This window comes from Trichomycterus rosablanca, chromosome 8 (assembly GCF_030014385.1).
Source record: "Trichomycterus rosablanca isolate fTriRos1 chromosome 8, fTriRos1.hap1, whole genome shotgun sequence".
NCBI classification, from domain to species: domain Eukaryota; kingdom Metazoa; phylum Chordata; class Actinopteri; order Siluriformes; family Trichomycteridae; genus Trichomycterus; species Trichomycterus rosablanca.
In genome coordinates this window covers 29479049-29506899 of record NC_085995.1, presented here as the reverse complement: position 1 = coordinate 29506899, position 27851 = coordinate 29479049, and the positions used below count along the sequence as shown (strand labels likewise).

At 37.8% G+C, this 27851-nt stretch overlaps 3 protein-coding genes across 4 annotated transcripts; 2 read left to right on the top strand and 1 right to left on the bottom strand.

The window, feature by feature from the left end:
* The first annotated feature begins 1361 nt into the window (after positions 1-1361).
* ctsf (cathepsin F) lies at positions 1362-13838 on the top strand. The gene is made up of 14 exons (XM_063000664.1): positions 1362-1724; positions 3253-3372; positions 4264-4345; positions 5326-5387; positions 5492-5564; positions 5825-5938; positions 6070-6218; positions 6887-6983; positions 7111-7191; positions 8514-8633; positions 8820-8884; positions 11223-11313; positions 11831-11889; positions 12945-13838. The coding sequence occupies exons 1-14, from the start codon at positions 1452-1454 to the stop codon at positions 13017-13019; spliced, it is 1461 nt and encodes a 486-aa protein (XP_062856734.1). The 5' UTR covers positions 1362-1451; the 3' UTR covers positions 13020-13838.
* An 876-nt stretch (positions 13839-14714) lies between these two features.
* Positions 14715-17886, top strand: LOC134319472 (probable RNA-binding protein EIF1AD). Of its 2 annotated transcripts, none has more exons than XM_063000665.1 (5): positions 14715-14829; positions 15676-15790; positions 16772-16880; positions 16969-17077; positions 17309-17886. In XM_063000665.1, exons 2-5 carry the CDS (start codon positions 15704-15706, stop codon positions 17532-17534), a joined length of 531 nt encoding a protein of 176 aa, XP_062856735.1. In that variant the 5' UTR covers positions 14715-14829; positions 15676-15703; the 3' UTR covers positions 17535-17886. The 2 variants fall into 2 exon arrangements, with proteins under 2 accessions (XP_062856735.1, XP_062856736.1); XM_063000666.1 differs by lacking the exon at positions 14715-14829 and adding an exon at positions 15381-15515.
* A 19-nt stretch (positions 17887-17905) lies between these two features.
* On the bottom strand, positions 17906-22343 carry LOC134318716 (N-acetyllactosaminide beta-1,3-N-acetylglucosaminyltransferase 2-like; the record flags this gene model as incomplete). The annotated part of the gene is made up of 3 exons (XM_062999648.1): positions 22281-22343; positions 20394-21698; positions 17906-17932 (listed from the first exon to the last, which is right to left on the bottom strand). Coding segments are annotated over exons 1-3 (1395 nt in total), but the record flags the coding sequence as incomplete, so codon positions are not given.
* Between the last annotated feature and the right edge of the window lie 5508 nt (positions 22344-27851).

Genomic DNA, 27851 nt, shown 5'->3' with positions numbered 1-27851 from the left:
GAGGGACTCAAATCCTGCAGTGCAAGGCGTGTCCACCTGCTTAAGCCAGTACATGTCCAGGCCCGTCTGAAGTTTGCCAGAGAGCATATAGATGATCCAGAAGAGGATTGGGAGAATATCATGTGGTCAGATGAAACCAAAATTGAAATTTTTGGTAAAAACTCAACTCGTCGTGTTTGGAGGAAGAAGAAAAACCTAAGAACACCATACCTACTGTGAAGCATGGGGGTGGAAACATCATGCTTTGGGGTTGTTTTTCTGCAAAGGGGACAGGACGACTGATCCGTGTTAAGGGAAGAATGAACGGGGCCATGTATCGTGAGATTTTAAGCCAAAACCTCCTTCCATCAGTGAGAGCATTGAAGATGGAACATGGCTGGGTCTTCCAGCATGACAATGATCCCAAACACACCGCTCGGGCAACTAAGGAGTGGCTCCGTAAAAAGCATTTCAAGGTCCTGGAGTGGCCTAGCCAGTCTCCAGACCTCAACCCCATAGAAAATTTGTGGAGTCCGTGTTGCCCAGCGACAGCCCCAAAACATCACTGCTCTAGAGGAGATCTGCATGGAGGAATGGGCCAAAATACCAGCTACAGTGTGTGCAAACCTGGTGAAGACTTACAGGAAACGTTTGACCTCTGTCATTGCCAACAAAGTTTATGTTACAAAGTATTGAGTTGAACTTTTGTTATTGACCAAATACTTATTTTCCACCATAATTTACAAATAAATTCTTTAAAAATCCTACAATGTGATTTCCTGGATTTTTTTCCCTCATTTTGTCTCTCATAGTTGAAGTGTACCTATGATGAAAATTACAGACCTCTCTCATCTTTCTAAGTAGGAGAACCTGCACAATCAGTGGCTGACTAAATACTTTTTGACCCCACTGTACATATATACACACATATATGTATATATTTCACTATATATATATATTTCACCATATATACAGTATATATATATATATATATATATATATACAGTATATATATATATATATATATATATATATATATATATATATATATATATATATATATATATATATATATATATATATATTACCATACATAATTATCCATACATCCATCAGACATTGTTTTGGTTGAAATCTTGTCTGATCTTGGTTGCAGTATATTTATTCATTCATTGCCTGTTTGATCACAGCTTTATCATATTCAGGGTCGCGGTGAGTACAATCCTCTTGTGTTTGCATAGCTGAGCAGCTCACTAAAGCTATAATCATCATGCACAATGCGTGGTGCTGGCTGAACTGCGTCAGTGCGTCTCTGCGCCATGTTAGTCTGGAGTATTTAAGCCTCAGCTCAGTCTGATTCTGACGCTCTTCCAGCAGGACGATCTGATTTTAACTAGAACAACAAACACCCTGAATCTGCATCCCTTAACAGAACAGCTGGGAGTTTCTCATCGGTTTCTATACTCTGCTACATGTGCACATCAGGACAGTTGTGCAGGATGAACATGAAGCGTTTTCTCCCTGTATTTACAGCGCTGATCCTGGCTCTGTGCGTCTCTAATGCTCGCAGTGTGGATGATGGATCAGACCGGGTACAGATCGGGGCTCCGGGCACCCCGGTACTGCTCTCTGATTCGGACCCAGGACTGACAGAAGCAGTGAAATTCGCTGAGAAACGGTACAACATGTTATCTAACGCCATGCACATCCGCAGAGTCAGCAAAGTATTATCTGCTACTAAACAGGTCAGAACTGGTTTGTATATTTTCAAACATGTTTATCGTGGAATGTTTATCGTGCATGTTTATGTATTCATATATATGTATATTCATCACCTATTATGTTACATTAATACATTTAGGCCATTGCTGTAACTGCTTTGTGGTCTCGGTTATGTAAACAAGACGGAGATTTTACAGCCACAACACGTTCATGAACCTTCATTCTGCAAATTGCGCAGCATTGTAGCCGTGAGGCTTTATTTACAATGGCTCATAACCTGTCTGTCTGGTTATAACACCAATATCTCAAGCTAAATAAGCATATTATTAACCTGCATTAAATACATTTAGAATTAATTAAAAATAACACGAGAATAGCATAAATAACGTGTCACCAAGCTGCTTTTAAAACCACTTTGTGGGTCATTAACATGATGTTCATTTTTGTGTCTAACTGCAATATGATATAATAATAAAGATATGTAATCCAGTAAAATTTAATCATTACAATAAAATATAAAATCCATATTCAATATTATCCATTAAAGTACCTTTATATAGTGTGTATCACAATATCCCACAAACTTTGGATTCATTTAATGGCAGGTGCCAGTAATCTTCAGTCAGGGAATGTTAATATATACTGTAAATATTGACTCCTCACATAAATTAGCTTCATCTTTAGGAGGATAACTCTTTGTGGCTAGGAAAGAAAAACTAATTGAGTTGGCAGGCAAAATTTAACAAATCAGCTCAAGTAGTCTACTTTCCTGTTGATCATATTTAATGCATTATGTGATGTCAAATAAAGTGGGTCATATTCCAAATAATTACTGTGTACCATATAGAAAACAACATATCGGCTTTTACACACCCCGTGTATCTACTATAAAGAGTTCCTAGGAGCATAATTCATAGGTCTAAACTTTACATATCAATGTATACATAATCGGCATGTGTCAACGTTTTTTGAAAGCTCAATTTTGTCTTGTACAAAGTCATCCAAATTCCTTTTAAGTGGTGTCAAAATGCTATTTTAGTGTAAGAATATATGTTTTTAAAGGTACACTGCAGCCTAGGCCTTAGTCCTCTCTGCATAATAAGCCTTTGGTGCAGTGGTATTCAAACTGTGGGGTAAACAAATGAAAGAAGCAGAATTCATTGTTTGTTAAGTTACAAAACTGGTAGGTGCAGCTAACAGCAGTAAGCTTTGTCAAAAAAGTACAGACGTGTCAGGTAGTGTGACCATCTAACCATGTATTCAGCGGAAAAAAACTATTGACAAGGATAACTTAGGATGAAAACATGACATTACAAAATATTTAAATAATTTAAAAATCTGTATTTTAAAAGAGTGGGTAAGTATTGCAACACAAGTACAGATCTAAGTCTAGGATGTAAAAAAAGAAAGAAAGATGTGCAAAGAAAGTTACAAAATAATTTTTATAATGTCTTATGCAGGGTGATGATTTAACCATGCTTTTAATTGTATGATTATTAATGATTAAATAATGATTATTTGTTATTTTCTGTGTGTGTGTGTGTCAAACAGCTGGTGAAGGGGGTGCGTTATAGTATCACAGCAGAGATTGGACGGACACAGTGTAAGAAATCTGAAGTGCTACAGGATTCAAATAATTGTGAATTCTTCCCGGACTCCAAAAAACAGAAGGTGAGCAATACAGGCCACGATGATATTCTAGTATTTTGTTACTATTTGTTTGTTTGTGAGGACAGGTACTAACGTTGGATAAAAGGCCTTGCTTGCAATCGACATTTCAGATAATCCATAATCCATAGGTGTCCATTAGGGTTAGGATCAGGGCTCCACACAGGCATCTGGAGTTTCTCCATGTTCTTATGGACCTTGATGGCCCTCCTCAAACTTGAAAGTATATAACTTATTATATATAATTAATTTTACACACGTTAGCAATGGGAGTGGCTGAATCACCTAAACTTAATAATTAGGAGTGGTGTCCACACACTTTTAGCCAGATCAGACAGATCAGATTGTTATCTGCCCTAAGGAAACTCATGTTTTTACAAAAGAGTTACAGTTTGTTTTACTCCATGTGAAATTTAGGAAAAAGTGGGAAAGTATAAGAAATACAGTTTGCTTGTATTCAGAAATAACATGTGTCCTTTTTTTCTTCCCATTAGACTCAGACAATGCTTATGTAATGTCTAACCTGTAATTTTTCTCTCACTGCAAACATTATCTGCTGACCACACATACACCACAAACAACCAGCTAACCACAAATAAATACAGTCCTTACTTGCCTACCTGTTATTTTATCTTTACACTGAGTTTATCTAGAAACCAGCAGAATCAGGTCATGTGGTCAGTGAGCCTGTGATGAATAATAATTTGTGCTGACTCACGAGTGTGTGGTGGATCATGTGCTTCACATGATTACAGCTGTTGAACTAATAATTTAGTAAATGAAGTAATCTGCTCTAGGTTTCTTCGTCATTTATGGTTACAGAACTGTTATTACAAAATTGATTTTACCTCTGCTTTAATTTCCTGTATGTCTCTCTTTCTCTTTTTCTGTCAGTCGGAGGTGTGTTTATTTGAAGTGTGGAACGTTCCCTGGCAGAACAAATCCACTTTACTCAAACAGAAATGCCAGCCTGCAGGTCAGTGCTTTCTCAGGACATACACATAATGTTACAGGGTAAAACTGCAGAATGTCAGAAGTACACTATATGGACAAAAGTATTGGGACACCCCTCCTATTTTTTTGAATCATGTGTTACAGACTTAACAGTTGCTAACAGGTGTAATACATCCGTTATATAAAGAAAATTATATTCTTCCAACTTTGCAGCAACAGTTTGGGGAGTTCCAGCAAGCCCCTGAGCACAAAGCACAGTCTATAAAGAAATCTCCTGTGCACAGAGCCCTGATCTCAGCCCAACTGAACAGCTTTGGAATGAACTGAAACATCAGTTGAGGCTTTCTTGACCAACATCAGTGCTCAATCCCTTTTAACTGACATGATGTAAAGAAATTGTGGATTTTCATCACCAAATTGAATTATATTTAATGACCTATATCTGGAAATACATAAAAAAAAACCTTGTAGTAAGTGCTTGGATGGAGCAGCAGTAAAACACGTTACCCTACCAGTGCTGAGATCTTGAGCTCTTGAGTTTAAATATCAGCTCTGCTATCACCTGGCTGGGTATCCACACAGACTATGGCTGAACAAGGTTTCCTCCTAACTGCTGCAATTGCAGCCTTTGCTGTCTGACCAATAAAGCCTTTAAAATGAGACAGGGATAATGGAGATCATAGCCTCATATGAATCCGCCTTGTGGAGGTAAACAGACGGGGTCGGTACTGCACATGTGTCGTAGGGGGTGGGTGATGGTTGCTACCCTCCTCAGTCAGAAGTTGAGCAGTAGAGTTGAAATACGATCGGGTAATTGGATACGACTAAGGAAGAAAGTTGAGTGAGAAATACAAAAACAGAAAATACACATAAACTTGAAATCAAATACATTGTTATAATTTGTGTTATTATTATTATTATCAAGTGCCTTCAAGTTTATTTGGTCTCTATACTGTAATAAGTAATTGAGTGTACATTACTGATATTCTCATAATTTTTCAGTTCCAGTTCAGGAGACCCAAAAGGTCGTGAAAGTACATCTTTCCCATGACAAGCCAAGCAAGGTAAAGAAGAGAAATGTGCATGTTATTATATTCATGTACAATAATAAATGCCAATGCAGTTTATTAGCTTTACTTCATAAAACTACTACTTGTGCTATTTTCAGGAAAATGTTGGGCTTCTGATGCAGTTTAAAGAATTCATAATCAAGTACAATCGCACATACAGCTCTCAAGAAGGTAATTTTATATAAGTTGTATTATATTACTTGTTCCTTCTGAAGTGACCAGTATTGTATTTTACACTTAATTCGAGTGATATATGTGAGGGTTGATATGTAAGCTTAACAAGTTTATTTTCCAAGTACATGTTTGCTATTTATTAAGTTCTTTAAATTGCAGGTTAATAAAAGGATAATAAAACAAATGTGAATGGCAGTGTACACATTGTTAAAAATAAGATTTTTGTTTAAGGTTTGAAAAACTTTTGATTCCCACAGAGGCTGAGAAACGCCTGGGAATTTTTCAGCAGAATCTGAAAACAGCACAGACCCTGCAGTCTCTGGATCAAGGAACGGCTGAGTATGGTGTTACCAAGTTCAGCGACCTTACAGGTGTGTATATGATTTATAAAGTGGCTTATGAAAAGCTGTATTTGTTGATGAATTCCAACATTGTCTATACAATATTAATTAATAAAATTAAATAATATTTTCTTTATTTTTTCTTTCTCACCCTGATTTAGAGAATGAGTTTAGAATGATGTACCTGAACCCCATGCTAAGCCAATGGAGCCTGCAAAAACAGATGAAGCCAGCAGCTCCAGCTAGTACAACAGAGCCGGCAAGCTGGGACTGGAGAGAGCATGGAGCTGTCAGCATTGTCAAGAACCAGGTCAGAAATTCAACCAACTATTCAACGTTTGCTGTAAATGCAGCAGTCAAAAAAATAATATTCGTAAAATGAAAATTTGACAGGTGATGGAGTTTATGTAGGTGTTTACTGATTTAATACTGAATGGTATGATTGCTGATAGTAATATAAAATACTGAATACAAAATTATTGAAATACTGAAATGATCTTGGACATAGATGTCAGATTGTACATACAATATTCTTAATTTGATGTTTCCTAATATGACATATTTTTGATATTGGTTTTGTAGTGAAACTAGGGGAGAAAAAATAAGTCCCAATTAACCCATTAACTGCCCATTTTTTTCCATTGGAACACATGCCTTTATGCTTTTACTAGACGGGTTAAAGTACATGATCCCCAAATGGGTTAAGTTCAAAATAACCAAACATAATCTCTTAACTAGATTAGACCTGGAAAAGTCTTAAGCCCACCACTGCTGAGATTTAAACCCATGCTACCCGGACATAATTGACTATGTCTGCAGCTGGGAAAATTCCTGCAATGGATGTCCAGTGTATTCCTGCCTTGCACCAGTTTTTCCTGGTGGAGTCGGACCTGCTGCAGCAGCTAATGAGGCAAATTGGAAAAGCCTTTTTTTGTATATCAAGTGCCCAAGTGCTAATAAATGTTGTGTCTCGTTCAGGGCATGTGCGGCTCCTGTTGGGCTTTCTCCGTCACAGGGAACATTGAAGGCCAGTGGTACAAGAAATCCGGACAGCTTCTGTCCCTCTCAGAGCAAGGTGAGCATTTCTGAATAAATGGCACTTTGAATTTTACGACGCTGCATAAATGAGATGTTGATGAAAGTCGAAGAATGTTTGTGATCTCTTGGCATTAAAGTTACATGCTTATCTGTGTGTGTTGCAGAGCTGGTGGACTGTGATAAACTGGATCATGCCTGTGGAGGTGGACTTCCATCCAATGCATATGAAGCTACTGAAAACCTTGGTGAGAAATGGTTTATACAAAAGAATTATTGTTCCATTAAAAACTAAGGAAATAGGGTTAAAAATGTTAAAACAACAAAAGGTTTTTGGGATTGTTGGGATAAAACTGTCTGTGATCAGCCAGAGCCCCATATCAAAGTGTTGTTTATAGAAATAACAATTATAATTGTTTTAAGGTTTTTTTTAATTAGTATATTCTTGACATGGACAAATCATCATCAGTCTAAAGGCTCTTGAAGCATGACAGAGTCAGGAAGCATGTATCTATTTATTTAGCCAAGTTTGGACATGCAAATTTTCACCAGAAAGCAACTTAAAGCAAAGACTGTACCAAGGTCCTGGGGGCCCACGTTGATGTGAGGCACCAAATAAACCAGCTTCACTTTTACCTCTTCAATCTCCTTCATTATTAATGTTTATATACACCGAACAGCCATAACATTTAAACCACCTTGTTTCTACACACATTGTCCATTTTATCAGCTCCACTTACCATATATAAGCAATTCGTAGTTCTACAATTACTGACTGTAGTCCATCTGTTTCTCTGCATGCTACAGTGTAGGTATTATGTGGGTGGTGGATCATTCTCAGCACTGCAGTGACACTGACATGGTGGTGGTGTGTTAGTGTGTGTTGTGCTGGTATGAGTGGACAAGACACAGCAGCACTGATGGAGTTTTTAAGCACCTCACTGTCAGTGCTGGACTGAGAATAGTCCACCAACCAAAGATATCCAGCCAACAGCGCCCCGTGTGCAGCTTCCTGTGACCACTGATGAAGGTCTAGAAGATGACCAACTCAAAGAGCAGCAATAGATGAGCGATCGTCTCTGACTTTACATCTACAAGGTGAACCAAATAGGTAGGAGTGTGTAATAGAGTGGACAGTGAGTGGACACGGTATTTAAAAACTCCATCAGCATCGCTGTGTCTAATTCACTCATACCAGCACAACACACACTAACACACCACCACAATGTCATTGTCACTGCAGTGGTGAGAATGATCCACCACCTAAATAATACCTGCTCTGTGGTGGTCCTGACCACTGAAGAACAGGGTGAAAGCAGGCTTAAAAAGTATGTAGAGAAACAGATGGACTACAGTCAGTAATTGTAGAACTACAAAGTGCTTCTATATGGTAAGTTGAGCTAATAAAATGTTATGACTGATCAGTGTAATTTTCAAAGGTTTGACACTTTTGGCCCAACACCCCCCTCTAGTGGATCTCCCTGGTAGTTTCTGGATAATTTAATACTAAAGTGACATCTCTTCTACAAAGCTATTTAATGCCTTATTGTTTGTTGTAATGTGTTTGCAGGAGGTCTGGAGTTGGAAACAGACTACAGCTACACAGGACACAAAGAAAGGTGTGACTTTAACTCTGGAAAAGTGGCGGCTTACATTAACAGCTCTGTGGAACTGCCCAAAGATGAAAACGGTGAGAAAGAAGAAATCTGGATCATACCACACTGTGTATCCTAAACTGTGATGCATTTGTTATAAAACTCTTTTATATTTAATAATTAAGTTAAATACTTTTACTGACGCTCAGTGTTTTATATGGAGTTTTAGAACTGTGTAAATACACATTATGAAATGTAACTTCTGTAATTTGCGTTATCAGATATTGCTGCGTGGTTGGCTGAGAATGGTCCTGTCTCTGCTGCTCTCAATGCTTTTGCAATGCAGGTAATATAGTTTTCCTATAGCCCTTCATAAGCACAAAGAACAGTAGTAAAACTGTATTTAAGTCCAATAGAACTTGCTGCCTAGAGGGGTATTTTTTACCCTGTGCAACAGTGTTGTGATGTTGAAATGACAAGTTTTTAAAAACAGACATTATTTACTAGAGGATCAGTATAAACAATATATGTTCAGTATTCTGCCAGACTTGTCTCCTGTTGTGTTCGTCAAATACCCAGTGTGTTTATACTGGGCATTAGGGTAAATGCAACTATAAGATAGAACTTTGGCTAGGTAATACCTTTACTTTTTGACAGTATATTATTTTTTTCTTTTTAGCAGCTGGAAAATTTCTCTAGGGTAATAATGTTTTACAAATAATATTAAAAAATAACTTATAAAAACAATACAAATATTTTGAAATGAAAATGAAATAATTAAATGAGGAGAAATAAATATAAAAAAAATTATTAATGGTGTTCAGGTGGCACAACAGGTTTTATACACTAGCTCACCACAGCTGAGACAGACTTAATTGGCCGAGTTAGAAAATCGAATGTCTCCCTAGCTAGTGACCATGTCAACCCTGCAGCAGGGGTCGCCAGAGTACATAGAGAAATTTACAACAGCAGAACATGTTTTGTAGTTCATCATGTTTCCATTTGTGATCATAGGCCATAAGGTGAAATAAGAAAAAGTGCCTAGAAAGTGATTTTCGTTCCCACGTCTGGGCACTACTTTTTAAATGCATTTTTGCATAGACCGTTACAGACTTTGTGTTAAAAGTTCTCCACAAAATATCCTGCAGTTAGTCATGATAATGGATTTATGTTCCCTACATAGTGCACTAAGTTGTATATCAGATAATGGATTTATGTTTCCTACATAGTGCACTAAGTTGTATATCAGATAATGGATTTATGTTCCCTACATAGTGCACTAAGTTGTATATCAGATAATGGATTTATGTTTCCTACATAGTGCACTAAGTTGTATATCAGATAATGGATTTATGTTCCCTACATAGTGCACTAAGTTGTATATCAGATAATGGATTTATGTTCCCTACATAGTGCACTAAGTTGTATATCAGATAATGGATTTATGTTTCCTACATAGTGCACTAAGTTGTATATCAGATAATGGATTTATGTTTCCTACATAGTGCACTAAGTTGTATATCAGATAATGGATTTATGTTCCCTACATAGTGCACTAAGTTGTATATCAGATAATGGATTTATGTTCCCTACATAGTGCACTAAGTTGTATATCAGATAATGGATTTATGTTCCCTACATAGTGCACTAAGTTGTATATCAGATAATGGATTTATGTTTCCTACATAGTGCACTAAGTTGTATATCAGATAATGGATTTATGTTTCCTACATAGTGCACTAAGTTGTATATCAGATAATGGATTTATGTTTCCTACATAGTGCACTAGACAGTATATTAAACAATTGATTTATGTTCCCTACACAGTGCGCTAGATTGTATATCAGATAACGGATTTAATACGCGATTGGGAATAAAGTCTGTGTCTCCCGAGTGTGTGTGTGTGTGTGTGTGCGCTCTTGGCCGCTCGTTCTACATTCCGGGAGATTTTATCTGACTTGAGGGCATCAGGGAGCGGCTATGTATGTGCGGTAGACTCCCGGAACTTCCGGGAGACGGGATGTCTGATAATGTGACTGACAGAAGGAATGTGAACAAGCCTGTCTGGACACTTTCTTCAAGTTTCTTCAAGCCTGCAGCACACTTGCTTTCACTACTGTTGGGCCACTAAACAAGGCCTTTAACCCTCACTTGCTCAGATTGGAAGTCACTTTAGATAAGAGCGTCTGCTAAATGCTGTTCCTAAGATACACTATATGGCCAAAATATGTAAACACCCCTTCCAATTGTATACAATCAATTATGTTAAATAAATTGTATGCTTTTAACTTCATGGGCCGTTCAGGACAGGTATTTCCTGATGATTTTAGCATAAAGAATCATTAGTTGCTTACACAGGGCCCTGACCTCAAGCCCAATAAACACTTCTGAAATAAATTGGAACATCGATATCAGTGTCTGACATCAGTGCACCTTTAACAAAAAAGGTCACAAATTCCCACAGACACACCACAAAAATATGTGAAAAGACTTTTCCGTATAGTGGAGGCTATTGGCTCTGGCTGCAAAAACTTATACTGTGGATTTTTTTATTAATTTGCAGTAGTGAAAGCTGTTTACAAAGCAATTGTTATCTAGCTGGCGACCCACATCAGGAGTACTGTGTACAGTGAAACAGGTCAAACTCTGACTCACTATTTTGACTCTGTACTTTCTCTTTGCAGTTCTATAAAAATGGAGTGTCACACCCTCTGAAGATATTCTGCAACCCCTGGATGATTGATCATGCTGTGCTACTTGTTGGATTTGGAGAACGTGAGCATTTTCCTCTTTGTTCGCTAGTAAACAAAAAAAAGTTTATTTGGTACATCGTGTTTAAACCAGTATAACTTTGTTTTCCTCACTTATTCAGTCTGAAAATAAGGCTGCACTGATGTGGAAGTATTTTTAATGTAGCTTTGAACACACGTGTATAATCTGTCAGCTAGTCAGTATTTACAAATGCACTTTATAATGACAAAGGCACAGTTGTTTTTAAAAACCTTATTAAAAATAATTTATGACCAAAAAAAAAATAAAAAAATTATTAGTTAATTTTTATAGCGCCTTTGACATGCCCAAGGAGGCTTTACATTAAGAAGCAAAACATCAATGGGAGAAAAGTTTCTACTTGAGGTTTAAAGGAAGAAATAGTAGAGAGAGAGAGAGAGATGACCTGTCTCTTCATGTGTTTAGCCTGTAGCACTGTATATCAGTTAACTTCAATGTTGACTGTCCTGTGCCAAACTAAAAGTTCATGTAAAGAATAAAGTGTATTTATGTGTCTGTGCAGGTAATGGAATTCCATTCTGGGCTATTAAGAACAGCTGGGGAGAAGACTACGGTGAGCAGGTAAGACAGATCCAGAAATGTTTAGTCACTGATCAGACAGAACAAATCGCTTTATTTTGCAGTAAGGAGGGACCATAACTGGTGCTTATAACTACAAACATTTCCAGAAAGGTTGGGACATGCAGTTGAATAAGTTTGTAAAATGCAATTAAAACAAGAATCTTTGATTTGTTAATTCTTGTGAACCTCAGTTTAACTGACAACGTACAAAGATATTACTATTTATGTTTTACTGGCCAACTTCATTGTATTTTGTAATAAAAAATATTTTGATACCTGCAACACACTCAAATAAAGTTTTAGACTTAAGTTTCAGTAAGACAGGTCTTATTCAGCACACGCTATAACAGTGTGGCTTTACACAGAGCGCGAGGTGGCAATCCAGATCTGCTAAAATGCAGGAGATCATGAAGCGGTGAATCAAACAGACTTCAATTGTCCGTGTGCACTAGTATTTAACCCCCAATGTCTTGGTGAAACATCTCTTGATAATCTCTTATAAGTACATTTGCTAAGTGCTTCCAAACTTCTGTGACCTCTTTTCCTGGAATCTTAGAATTTAACATTAATTTGTTTCCAAAACAAACTGAAATGTGGACTTATCTGACCACAGCACACATTTTTGTGTCTTTCTGTCCATCTGACATGAGCTCAGACACAGAGAACTTGGCCATGTTTCTGCATTGAATCTATGTATGGCTTTCTTTTTATCTTTTTTCTCTATCTCATAATAGAGATTAAGATTGCATTACTTAATGCAGTGGCAGACTGTGTTAAGTGACAACCGTTTTCCAAGGTATTCCCAACCCCATGTGGCTATATTTATCACTGTGGCATGCTGGTTTCTCGTGCAGTGCCATCTGAGGGCCACAAATATTTTAAAATCTTATTTTTTATTTATATTAAAGATGTACAAATGTTACTAAGCCATTTTACCACACTGAATATGTGATTATTTCACATTATGTTTAGATTATGTAAAATATTAAGAGGTGATAACATATTTGATAACAGGATATATTTAAAAAATATTTTTTTCTTGTGTGTCTTTTTAGGGTTACTACTACCTGTACAGAGGATCCAGACTGTGTGGGATTAACAAGATGTGTTCATCTGCACTCATTAATTAAGAATCTATATGAGCTTATGAGTGCACACAAACATAAACACAAACACACAAGAACATTCACAGAAACACACTTACCATAAGTTATTAGAATCTTTAGTCTTGTTTTACATGTTCAAGATGTGATTTGTGGAGTATTTATTTATCTGTACGGCAAGAGATTTTACCTCAAACCAAACATGTCCATTCACACCATGGAAAGGAAGAGACAAGTGGTTTTTTGCTTCAGATCTTATATTTATTTTGTCCTAGTTTTGGTATGGGACATGGGTCCATTCAGTTGGGATTAGTTTTACATGGGGACCTAAGGTAATACCCAGAGATGTGCTAATCTTATGTCTACTGACATTGCCCATGTGTGTTCAAAGTACCTCATAAAACCACAATTTCCGTTACAAATAGCGTTGCTGTGACTAAAAAGGTTCAACATTACATTTAATCTTATTTTTAATAATTATTGTTTTATTATTTTAGCATATTTATGTGTACTAACTTTTAAAATGATTATTTAATAATAGTTTTGAACTGTTGTTACATTGTTTTTAAAATATTGTGTTATAATTGAACATGGGACTGCATAATGATTTTGTAAGCTCACACTAGTTTATTTCAGTGTTGATAAATACTTTTGTTATTCTGTCATCTTTTGCTGCATGTTCTGAAACACCTAAATTAAAACACCACTGCTGGACATCTAAAGTGGACAGAATAGAAATACAATAAAGAAAGTTTGTCACAAATCATAAAGTGCTACAAAAGTGTTACAAAAAAACTGCTGTTACAAAAAACTGCTGAATGAAGTTATTAAATTCCAGTCTGTTTATATCTGCTTTGTTCTGTCTGTAATAGCATACTTTATTTTTGTAATAACATTTCATTTTGCAACTGGTTAATTATACAGTGTTATTATTTCATTTAATTTTTCATCATTTAAATGGTGGGTCCCTTTTTCCTGCCATTACTGAGCGCAGTGCAGTGCTGTCCATCCAGACAGGTTGCCAGTCCATCATGGGGCATTTGGATCTGGCTCGCATACCAGGACAGATTCCTTAATTAGGTCTTGATTTGCTTGTAAATGTGTCTTTGCTATCATGCTGGAAAGTTCAGTTATCCTGAAGGTTTAATTTAAGGGCACTTAGGTGGCTCAGCGGTAAAACACGCCAGCACACCAGAGCTGATCTCTCAAACTCGTGAGGTTCAAGATGTTGCAACACCCCTTGAACACTTGCATCTCTGTGTGGTGTTTATTTAAGACATAGCTGAAGCAAATTAAGGATTGATATTAAGTTCCCAATGGTTTAATCATGTTGCGTACCAACTTTAGATCATACAGACTAGCAGTATATTTTGTGATCAGCAATATTATGTAGGGGTTGAATAATGTGATATGACAGTATTAACAAAATATTCTGCTACACTAAAATACATCATTTTCATTATTTATTTGCTATTATAATTTCGCTCATAAAGATTAAATTTGAGGCAAAATCTAGCTGTACAGAAAGGATTAAAGTTATAAATCATTATTCTCTTTTAGGGGCTGAATGTATCCGATTGCATTAGTATTTCTGTTAAAACTCGAAGTTACATTTACATTGTGATGAACAGAACCACTCCTGCATTGTAGTTTAGTTTGCAATATCAGTTGGACTACATTACCCACAATGCAAATGCCTTTTGTAACCGGCAGTAACCGGAAGCAAGTCCCACATGCGCGATACGCGTTTAGGAATTTTGCTAACGTGTGGAGTTATCTTCGATGTACCAAACAGCCAAATACACAGTACATTTACATTTATATTTCGGGTTTCTAGGTGGGTACAGTGAGATTTTGAATTAAATAATGTGGTTTTAGTGAATGCATGAAAACGTTTAACGCATGAACACATTAAACGTTAGTTTGGATAGTAGCCTACTAGTCGCATGCTAATAACTATGAGGTCTTTCTAGCAAACTCGATAATGTCAGTCAGATTAAATCGCAGTGAGGTGTTAATAAGCTGTATTAAATTAAAACTGTAAAGGTTATATAATACAATTTGTTTAAATATTTATTATTTATTTATTATGTTCATTAAACCAAACTGCGGTTGATGAGCTCAGTGAACTGGCAGCTGTTAGTTATTAGTTTTTATTTACTTTGGTCAGTGGATCATTGTCATGGATGTTTAAGAGAACCCCTGTTTCAGATTCAAGATAAAGAAAACAAAGTTCACATTTGCCACATAAAGGTTTAATTTTATAATAATTGTTACTAAGCAATGATAACATGTCAATATGACTGACGTGTCATCATAAATTAATCTTATATGATGGTCAGTAATGTAATCCAAGTACTGTAATCAACAATGTAATTAATTAGTAGGACAAAAACGTGATTTTCTGTTCCACTTTGGTTTTTTAATCTATTTGTTTTAATAGAGCATGGGAACTTAAAGTTCCATCTTGATTGGTCACCACTAAACTACCATTGAAACAGGCACATCAGTATCCTGTTGGAGGTAATTTTGGAGGGCTCTGAAAGTGCTCCTCCTTACAGTTACTATCCCTGAAGATCAATTGACCTGATGTTAAAATGTTGAACACCAACTGTGACTTCAGGTCACTAAATTGAAATGTAGAATATAGTTAACATTTACAAAACCAATTCTGCTTTTACAGTAAAGGAAAAGCTTAGAAATAATCAACCATGTCCAAGGCAACCAAGCGCAAGCATGTAGTCAAAGAAGTTCTTGGAGAGTTCGTCACACCCAGTGAGAAGCAGCAGATCATGAGGGTAAGATACTGATGCTTCTGCAGTTTTTTGATTATCTAATTTTGCCAGGTCCTTTTAATCTCTAACCAATCATCATTAGTTGACGGTTAACCAATATTCTATAAAACTAAAGTTAAAAAGGTCATGTATGATATGCTGTAACTAACCAATTTATTTATTACAAATAAAGACTGATGCTTGGTTTTTGGTGTGTGGTGTGAACACACTAGATATAACATTGTGGTTGTATCCTGGTGAGTTCTATATTTGTCACTATGTCATCATTGCTTTACGATGGTTGTCTGCTCAGATGGCTCAGATGTAGCAGACTAGCACCTGATAATGTTGTCAATCTAGCTCCATTATTGGTCTTCCCTGTCTTTCACAAGTCCTGTCATAACACTCTGCCTTTGGTGTTGTCATGTTGTGTAGGTGCCCTATCACACACCCAAAGTAACATAACTTGCGGGGCTTAATGTTGTTCAGTATTCCCTGTTCTGTTCTGGCTATCCTGTAAACCTGCTCAGTGGTCATCTTCCTTCATGAGATTTTCCACAGTTTTTTGATGCACTTGTTCTCAAAAGCCTGAATGCAGATTTCTTCCTCTTTCTTCAGTGAGCAGGCTTCACATCTGTACAGCCAGGTGTAACACTATAAAATAGTCAGTGGACACTTTCACTACACAGCAAATATTTTAATTCAGTCTGTATTAGAAGGATGTCCTTTACAAATGTTTTGTAATTTAGTCTTGTGATATATTAATATTATTAATATATTTCTTTGGTCATACTAATAACATTTTAGGTCATATTATCCAGTTAGGTTATTCCACCTGTGATAAACCTTTTTTAAATGTAAAAGTAGAATGGATATCAAGATAAATAGATTTATAGAATCTTAAAGTGCTATTTTCATAAATAAAATAAATATATAAATTAAAGAACTGATTACATGCCTGAAGCTTAATAAGGTTGTGCTAGTAAATGTCTTCAAATCTTGCAGATTTTGGGAACCAATGGCAATAACCTACATGATGCTGTAACAGACAGTGGTGAGAGATTTCTGCTTAGCATGCCCACAAAGTTCCGCAAAAACATCTGGATTAAAAGAGGTTGGTTTGATACTGAATATTTAAAGTATGTAACAAATACATTATCAATGTAAAATTATTTAATGTCATTACTATATTCTGTTTGCAGGTGATTTTGTGATTGTAGATCCTATAGAGGAGGGTGACAAGGTGAAAGGAGAAATCAGTTTTATTCTGTATAGAGACCATATCCAGTATTTAAGGAAACTTGGTGTCTGGTAAATGCATTTTATTGCCTTTTTTAACATGGATAGTGAAAATGCCCGTAGGTGTGAATGTGTGTGTTAATGTGTGATGCTGTTAGATGGCTTGGCACTTTGTCCATCACTGCATTGTGCCCAGCACGTCTGGGCCGAAGTGGTTGGCAAAAGTGAATAAAGATTTTTTTTGTCTGTGTGTTTTTATTCAAGTCATATTTAACAATTAATAAACTGGAACTTGTCCTGTAGGCCAAAAGGATTCAAAGTGGATGGTGAGAGTGGGGACAGGAAGCAGGAAGTGCAGAAAGATGAGAATGATTGCGAAGAGCAAGAGGAGGACGAGCATAGCAACAGTGACTCTGACGATGATGGCGACCTTTTTGTAAACACAAACAGAGCCACAGTTCAGTACAGTGAGAGTGAGGAAGACTCTAATGACTCCGATGAAGAGGAGGAGAATGAAGAAGATGAATAGGAAGGAACTTTTGACTGGTGAATTCTGTAAATAATTTAATATTCTGAGGTTGCAAAGGTTTAATATACAGGTTGCAGATGCTGCTGACTAAGTTAAATCATTTGTGGACTGTAATTAAGCTAAAAGATCCTATTTTTCAGTGGCAAGAACCATTTACTTACTATTCAAACAATAAAAAAGCCATGGTAATGCTCTCTTAAATATCTGGAATAATTAGATCCACATAAAAATCACCAGTTAATGTCCAAATGTATTTCAGATGTAAATGATTTCTATATATACGATTATAGGTTTCAAAAAGATTTGTTGCATTGACAAAAACATTGTATCATAGTGTACAGTATGTACATATGGCAATAAACGTTTTTTTTTTTTTTTTTTTTTTTTTGTAAACATGTCTTATGTTCCTGTTACATAAAAGAGAGTTTGCTTCATTGTTATTCATTATTATGGCCAAAAGTTTGTATACTCCTTCCACCACTGCAGACCCCCACCCTGACTTATTCAACATGGTTGCAGTTGCCAGACAGTTTTCACACAGAAAAGTCTTCGACGACACAACCAGCATTGAAATCCAAAGACTACCATGACATACAGTACATGTCCCTGTAAACTATGTGAGTGTATGTAAACAATATGACTGTATATTTCTAAACATTTCTATGTCAACCATGTACACACTGGAATACATAATGTATTTTATTTAGGCCAAAACACAGAGGGTTACACATGACGGACACAAGTTCTAAAAGACGTGGTTGCTTTAAGTATGTTGCACTAATACCTCGGGCAGTAAACTGTATGTTTACCATAGTCTACTGGCTTAAATATTTAACCATAATTTGCTAGAGTACACACCCAGATAGTTACATACTCTAAACTCTAATTACTAAAGCTCATCTCAGATGTGTTCTGCATTCTTGCAAACACGTCTCCAATGTGGACAAACTAAAGGTGGTGAAGTATATTTAGGGTTGCCTGATTAATCCAGAGCAAACTCATCTTAAAAGCCACAATTACAAGCCTGACTCCTCAAATCTACACACCTACACATAAGTGGCATGTCCAGGCTAAACTCTGACAACCAAGTGAACTGGCACAACAAACATTCCTTGGGTGTGAGAAAGGTGTAATATACAGTATATACAAATGTTACATATTTATCTTAATATTTTATACATTATAATATTAAAACCCCATGTTTAGAAAGGTTGGAACATAAAACAAGAATCTTTGGTTCGGTTTATCTCCCAAACCTTTATTTAACTGTCAAAATACAAAAAGAAATGTCTAATGTTTTCACTGACCAACTTCATTATATTATGAAAATATTAACACATTTAGAATCTGATGCCTGTACCACACTCAAAATAATAAAGACAACACCTAGATTCATTTACAGGGTCATTTTTGCTGCTCTTGTTCAGTTATTTTCAGTAATACAAGACCAGGCTCCTTTGTATCTCTTTGAATGGAGAAAGACATAATTGCAAGCCAGATCAATGCTTTAAAAACAGACTGATGGTTCATGACAGATCATGTGTTTCATAAAAATGGCTACTACACCCTTAGTATTGCATTATAAAGTCATTTGGGATTTTAAAAGTTTTTCTGTGTAATGCTAACCCTGTTTTTTGATGTTCACAAAATGTTGGCTGAAACCTTAAACACTGCGTTTTAACAATTGGATTATAATGAATTCACGCCACATAATTATGGAACATAACTCATGTTACATAGTATAATGCTTTTTTACAGAGGAGACTTTCATTTACTAGGATTTTAACATCATGTTTTACATTCATGACAGGACAGATAGTTACCGGTTACACAAGTTCAGAGTAACAGTTCAAGTTTTTAATGTGAACCACAGTAATGGACAATTTTTGTATCTCCGATTCACCTCACTTGCACGAAGATACGGGGAGAGCATGCAAACTCCAGGACTCGGACTGCTCCACCTGGGAATCGAACCCAGGACCTTCTTGCTGTGAGGCGACAGTGCTACCCACTGAGCCACCGTGCCGCCCTTGTTGGCCTGTAAAACATTATTATATTAATTTGCACCTTTATCACTAAACATACAGTGGGACAATTGAGGCATTACAAACCAAACAATTTACTCTAACCTAAAGGCAATTTGTTGTAAGCAATTTACATTCTGGCGTATTTTTGAAGGGGGGGGGGGGCTACATTGACAGAGAAACTACTTAAAAGAAATCACATAGACAAAGGTAAAACATGCCAGTCCTCAAACAATAACCAGAGGTGTGGATTGAACCCAGGTCTTTTTGACCCAAAGGCTGTGCTACACCCATATTACCTGCTGCCTTTGAGATTAAAAGTTGAATCTTATTTAATTCTGTGTAACATTAATTCATTAATTGTCTGTTGTACCACCACTTCATTCTACTCAGGGTCATAGTGGGTCTGATTCACTTCGCAAAAGGTACGAAACACCCCAGACAAGTTGCCAGAGGTAGCAATGACTGCATGTCTTTGGACTTGTGGGAGGAAACCGGAGCATCCATGGAAACCCACAAAGACGCGAGACTCCCACAAAGAAAGTACTCAGACTGCTCCACCTGAGAATCAAACCCAGGACCTTCTTGCTGTAAGGCAACACTTGCCCACTTCTGTGTAACAAGTTTTGAGTATTTTACTTGGTACATGAGTCCTTATTTAAATGCTTACTTTTATTAGAGTAATGGATTTTTTTAATGTACTTTAAACAGTACTTAAGTAACATTTTTGCTTTTTACCCCTGATTACTAGTTAAATTACCAGTTACCAGTCTTGTCTGGCTCAGCCAGTTTCACAATAATATTATTGTTTGTTGGTTACCTATAGTGTCAGTGCTTTTCTTAGCTGAGTGTTTCTGCATTCAGATTTTGGTTCAAGTGTCTCTATCCAAAGCTTCAGCATTTCTTCTGGACTCCGTTTATGGACCATCAGGATGGTGTGGTGGGCACAAGGCTCCTTTGCTTCTGATTCAGTAAAATCAAAAGTGAGGAAAGCTGGGTTGTGGATAGGAATGACCCCCAACCTTTCAAGACACATTCCCAGGTAAACATCATCAATGGGGTACAAGTGAACTCTTTTGGATATGGCGAGAAGCCTCGGGACCAACGCACCAGAGTAGACCACACCTCCTCCACCAGGATATGATGGGTAACTGCCCTTATAGAAACCATGAGGGATGAAGTACTTGGTGTTTTCCGAGCGGACAGGCAAAGCAGCAGTGATTAGGTCCCCAGCAACAAACTCCTTTGATTTTTGTCTATCTAAATAGTCCAGGAGTGCTGGAGTCCTCACGAATACATCATCATCACCCTTGAAAACAAAGCGGGAGTTAGCGCAGTGTTTGGCATACCAGTCCCAGAACAGGACGTCTTTCAGTGTCAGGTTAAAGAAAGTGTCTAAAAAGTCCCACATTATGATGTCACCATAAGTTTTACTCTCCTGTTCAACATCTGCTTTGCTTCCTGCTTCAGTCTTGCCCAAGAGAAAAACCCTGTGCACCAGTCCTCCTCTCCCTACCTGTCCCCTCACCAGACCTGAATGACCCCATGTAAATCTAATAGCTTGACGATTTTTAATGTTTTCTGCTTGCGATTTTATGACCAGCAGCAACATCGGGGCTTCACTTTGATTTTGTTTACTGACACACACTCCAGGCTGGTTGATCAGCAGTGGGTAGTCTCTGCAGCGCATGTACTTGATAAACCTCTGTATTTGAGGGGGCAGACTAAAATAATCAGATGGATTCCACATTTTGTCAGAGTTTGAAAAACACCCAGTTTTGTTAAGTGAATGCAATGTGCTGTTGCCATTTTCTGAAATGTTTTTCCTGGCTCGTAGAATGGTGTTGTGCTGACGATCCATGACATGCTGGATTAGATTCCAAAATGCTTCTCGGTTTAGTTCCTCTTTCCAGAATGGCCGCATCGGATGGGGTGCCAGAAGGCTAGAACTGTTAGTTCCCTTTGCTATAAAGTAGTCATCCAGTAGTGGGATTAGGGTGCCAGATAGCCCACCGTGGTAGGTGTGAGTGATGGCTAAACACAGAGCTAATGCGATATAGACCAAGAGACATCCAGTCACTATGCATGGTGTACATATGCAGAGTAGGATCCGCCAGCGATATCGCCACAGACAATGAGCCTTTAGAGAAAAACAATAAAAATATTAACATGTAAGTAGTGCTTAAAATGTGCTGTTAGTTAAATGGTGAAATAGTTTGGATAGCTGTATGATATGTTATGTAAAAATTAAGATTAAACAATCGGTACATCAAGTCATATCTGAGTAATTTGTTTGAATTTCTTTCAAGACAGGAATGGTATAGGTATAGGATCTTTGTATTAGCTAAACAATTTCTTGCTTTACATACGAGCCCTCAATTATATATTTGTGAAAAAGTTTAGTATCATTTCCAATTGAGGATATCTTTCATTAAGTTCATAGATAGCTGCTGTCCTTCCCTATCGTATTTAAGGCATTCTGTCAGAATATGTCTTTCAGTGATTTGAGTGTGACCAAGGCTACAAAGAATCTGCTATGGCCTACATTGTCATATTTTACGATTTGTTATGCACTACCTTTTTACCCATGCCATTTTGTCATTTAATTTTAATGTTTTAACACTATCATGGTAAGGTAAAAATGTTTGGCACCTTCTAAAAATGGTAAGGAATAACTGGACTTCAATCATGTGATGCTCCTTTCAATCATAAATAAACTCACTTGTGGCAGGTAACAAGTGCTGGCAGTATAGAAATCCCACTTGTAACCAGTTTTACTCTCCATGTACCACAATGAGTTTGGAGAAAAGAAAGAAACAAAGAGCAAATCTCATGTCAATCACCTGCCTAAATGTGGATGAAAGAGAAAAACTAATGAAAGATTGCAATTGCAAGAACCTCAAATTCAGGCTGAACAATGTCAGCTCTCACTAGCTGTGACCATCTAAATCAGGGGTGTCAAACTCATTTTCACCGAGGGCCATATCAGCATTATTGTGGCCCACAAAGGGCCGATTGTAACGTATTCTGCTGTGATTGCAGTCTGTTGTTTTTCTTGGAGGCTAAATTCTGCATTCATATTGTCCTCCTTTACCACAGATACGGCCTCATAACACAAGAGACGCACCGTTTTCTCTTCCTGAAGCACAAACTTGTTTTCATTTTCATTAAATTTCCTCCTTCTGCTTAATTTTCTTACTTATCTTCTTGTACATTTTGGGATTATGTGTAAATATTTCTTAACATCATCTACTAGCGGGATGTGTCACTTTACAGGTCACAAAATCAGCATGCATTTTGAGAGATGCAGTTAATGTAGGATTTTACAGTGTATTTTAAGACAACTGTTCTGCCCTCACTAATAGTTTATCCCCCCATCTCAGCTAGACAGACAGACAGCTCTCTTCAGAATACAGTCGGTTTTATTTGCTTCCCAGCTGTGTGATACACTGTGTGCACCAGAATGAAGTAAAAATACAAACAATAAAAACAATAAAGAACTTAATACAGTACAAGCACACAGCTGTAGTCAAGTGTTACATCTGGTACAATATGAGATTTAACCAAACGTAAAATAGCGCTAACGAGTTAAAATTTTGTGTAAAGATACTAATTGCTATAGTAACGTATGTTAGGTTTTTCGGAACATAAAAACGTACATTTAATATGGGAAGTTTTACGGCAATTTCCAAGTTTTACGACATCCATGCCGCATGGTCTTTTGTACAACATGGCGCCGGCTAGGCTCCCTCCCTGACTCCTACCGAAGGGGGGGGGGGCGGAGCCTGGGCCTCTTTAGCACATTTCATTGGCTTCAACAGCAGCGGCGGAGGAGGAGCCTAGCTGAGTTTAAAAAACCGGCGGGGAGAGAGGCTCGCTCTCTTTCTTTGGTGGTTGTGTGTCTAGACTGCAGGAGAAAAGAGCGCCGATCGGCCTAGCTCTGGCATATATTCACAGATCATTTTTTACACTTAATAAAGTGTTTTAAAGAGTACTTTCTGGACTTCCCGACTGCTTCTTCAGGGCCTCGTGAACTAAAAAGATTCATCCTAACAGATGGTAGCAGAGGAGATGGTTCAAGAGGTCTGAGGATTGCATCAGAATTGATTTAGCTGACTGAGCTAAGACCGGAGATTCTGAGGAACTTTTGTACTCAATACAAGACGCGTCTATACAAGGTAAACAGATGTTCTTTGTATATATATTAGCTGCATTTATTATTTAGCGTATTGAGTGTGAAAGTGAATCTCGGAATCCGTAAGTGTCTGATTAAATTACTAAAGTATCATTAGATAGTTTAAAACTGTGAATATATGCCGAAGCTAAAAATGTATGTGTCCTGATTGCTGAATTTGAACCAGACCGGTCTAAATAAACTGTACAGGGCGCCATTGTGTTAGACTGGGCTGGGCCCGGGAACACCATTGGAATGCAAGGAGAATCTGTCTGTTTGGGCAACGGGATTCGCCTAATTCGATTGTTACACATCTTAAAAGAATCTGTCTGTTTGGGTAACGGGATTCGATTAAGAAGCGTGTTCTAAATTCTAACGAATCTGTCTGTTTGGGCAACGGGATTCGGTTAATTCGATTGTTACAAATCTTAAAAGGAGAGCCTGTCGGTTTTGGTAGCGGGGCTTGAATAATAAGATTGTAATAAATACGGGCTTGTCTGTTTGGGCAACGGAGCGCCGTTTAATCTTGAAAGAATCTTTTGGTTCTGGGAACGGGATTCGATCTATAAGATTATGCTAAATTCGGGCTCGTCTGTTTTGGCAACGGGGCTCGAGTAATTTGTTTATTCTAAATTCTAAATTCGGTTCGATAAATAGTACATCAGGAGTTTGTTTGTCAGTGTTTCTGTGTGTATTTGTATGTAACCTTTTGTTCGTCGGCGGCATTTTTGTCTTGGGAATGCAGCGTGGTCTCCCGTCTATCCGCCATTTTTGTCTTGGGAATGCAGCGTGGTCTCCCGTCTATCCGCCATTTTTTTTTCTCCTTGAGAACGCAGCGTGGTTTCCTGTCTATCCGCCATTTTGGCTCTGAATGGGCAGCGTGTTTCTGTCCGTCGGCCATTTTGGTGCATGTGCGCGGCTTGCCGTATCTCTTGTCCATCGGCTATCTTTGTCTTTGTATGCCTGGATTGGGTAAGTGCTGCAGTTAATTTTATAATTTAATTAAATTTTATAATCTTAAGATAACTGAGTTAAGATGAAGTATTTGTTATGGTACCTTATTAAGTGTGTTTTAATGTGGGTAGGGGAGTCGAGTCTTTTGTCTCGGTTCCTTTTGAAGAGCCGCGTATTTACATGGCGACTCCCGGAAGAGTCGATTCCTTTGTTTCGGTTAGAAGAGCCGGTTCATAGATTCGAATCATTTTACGACACATCGCTAGTGGTTATACAGTTTGAAAAAGTTTTATGTCATTTGAAATGACACATTACACATCCCTAACTGTTTTAAGTGTTGCATCAACATGTTTCTTCTATTGCATTTGAGTTAAGGACAACGTTTCTTCTATTGCATTTGAATTAAATACTACTGTTGTGAGGTTTGTATCCACTCCTGTTTGCATTACACAGAGGAGACCCCCTGCTGTTTACTCGGTGAGTACATTTTAAATGAGTTATTTTCTACTTTTTGCTTGAGTGGATTTTCAGAGTAGTAACTTTACTCGTAATTAGGTGGAGATTCATTAAGGTAATAGTGCTTTTTCTTGGATACACTTTTTGGTACTCTTTCCACCTCTGATTAAAACATGTGTTGATATATTGGATTATATACTGTCAAAGCTTGTGTTTATTTGTGAGTGATGTCATGTTTTTCTCTGTGTACAAATGCTGAATACAAGTAAAAGGTAAAAGCTAATATGTTACTGTTTCTAAAATATTGTGTAGTTGTAAAGAGTGAGATTTCATAGACTGTTGCAGGGTTCAGAAGTTTACAGGATCAATGTGGTGCAGTAAACCTTGTGGCAATACTATGCATGATCATAGATGAGTGCAGCTTAAAGATTGAGGGAACAGTGAAGAAAATAACTTGGTAAGTGAGAAGTATCGAATAGTCTAGTAGACAGTTAACTAAGTGGAACTATTTAAGTAGAGTTTAATGTGATTCAAGAAAGCCAAAGTGGATCAAAGCGCTGGTGAGGATGAGCATGAGGGATTGGCTGACTAGGAGCAGGAGATGGTCATGTGAGAGTCTGTTGGATTGTGGGAAATGGAGTCTGTATTGTTAGAAGCAGGAGGTGTGTTAGTACCAGTGACCAAAAGTTGGGGTAAAAATCTGAATGAATAAATAATATAAGTCAGGGGTTTGTAGGACTGATGGAAGTTGATATAGCAGAGCTGTTGTTATTTTAAGTATGGCAGAGTAAATAATAAATAGTGGATTGGTGATTTTGTATTGGGAAAAATGTGATTTAGAAAATTTGAAGGCTCTCTAGCATGCGGCGATGATGAAGTAGAATAAGTGTAGAAAATGTTAGATGTAATGTGTATGCACCTTCTGCTCTGATCAGTTTGAACTGTTTGAAGTGGAATTTTATATAGCAGGAAGGGTTAATGCAGTATGAGAGACAAATAATGAAGTAATTGTTTGTTTCCAGGGGATCACTGTCGATTGCCCTGAAGTATATGTTTGTTTCCATAGGACCATTGTTGGTCGCGGTGAAGTGACTGTTTGTTTCCAGGGGATCACTGTCGATTGCCCTGAAGTATATGTTTGTTTCCATAGGACCATTGTCGGTCGCGGTGAAGTGACTGTTTGTTTCCAGGGGATCACTGTCGATTGCCCTGAAGTATATGTTTGTTTCCATAGGACCATTGTCGGTCGCGGTGAAGTGACTGTTTGTTTCCAGGGGATCACTGTCGATTGCCCTGAAGTATATGTTTGTTTCCATAGGGCCATTGTCGGTCGCTGTAAAGTAATTGTTTGTTTCCAGTAGACACTGTTGTTGTACTGAGGTTTACGTTCTTTTGTCTGAGTTGTGTTTGGACAACCGAGTGAGTTGTGCCAGTGAATGTTAAAAGAATACTCGTATTCTTCGACTAGGCAGGAATCTTCTGTTCTAGGGTGTGTCTCGTTAAAACCTATCAGTTTATCTTTTTCTTAATACGTGTTACAGATTTTGCTCGAAAGGTTGTTTAAAGCGGTCTAAAATGTCTAATTTAACACATAGAGAATTGAAACAAGTAGTTGTTAAGCGACTGGTGGAAACCTCCTCTGTCAAAGAGAAGGCGAAAACAGGCGCAAAAGTTGAGGAAACATGGAAGCTTTAACTAAGTTTGTTGTCAGTATCTCTCCCCAGAAACCGAAAGAAGGAGAGGAACGAGTACCATTGCTGTCTGAGGTGGAACCAGGACAGTGGGTCAGGATCAAGGTGCACAAAAGGAAGTGGGATCAGCCGAGGTGGACCGGACCTTGGGAAGTGACTGAAGCCACTTCACATGCAGTCAGAGTAAGAGGGAAGAAAGGTAACAACTGGTATCATCTGAGCCACTGCGTCCGTGCTGAACCTCCGACCAGAACCCTCGCAGGGACTGGACAGGATCTGCAGGTGCCCATCCTTGAGAGTGATTCCTGATTCTGCTTAAGGTGGGACAGACTGGTACGGAGAAGGGGAAAAGTGGTAGGCAAACCAAGGTGGGGAGTATAACACAAATTGAGATTTGACCTTAGATACGGGAGTAGCCCAGTAATAACCATGAGGTGTTTAACTTTCAGAGGACTGTGTCACCTGCTGGGACTTTTTGAATTGTGCGACTTTGCGAGTATAACTGCTCCGGGGTCGAGACCAAAAAGATCCCTTGAGCAAAAACCTAGAATCCCCACTAAGTGCCTCGAGATTGAGGTGGATTACAACCGATCCACGAATGTATTGTTTGATGTGTGCAGAGTAGTGGATTGTGGTGAGGAAAATAGGTGGAGCGGTCATCATATTTATGGCTGCGCCTCCTATCCCTCACCAGAACCCTACTGTCCCACTTGGGGATCAGTGTTCACTCATTCGAACCCAAATTACAAATTTCATTATGACCCGATGGCCCGTTTATCAAGGGGGCATGCTTTAGGTTTGGACGACAAGCCCCGAGCCTATCTCGGCACAAAGCTTCAGTTGCGGGGAAAGACAGTTCTTCTAACCCTACCCAAGCTGTCTAGCTATGGGTGGGGACCCCAACTTAATTACTATTTTACCTTAGGAGTAGACGTACAAGGCGAGGACCCATTGGGCATAGTTTGTGTAAAACCGAAGATGACCATAGTCACGAATGACGTAACTGGCAAGATAGAAG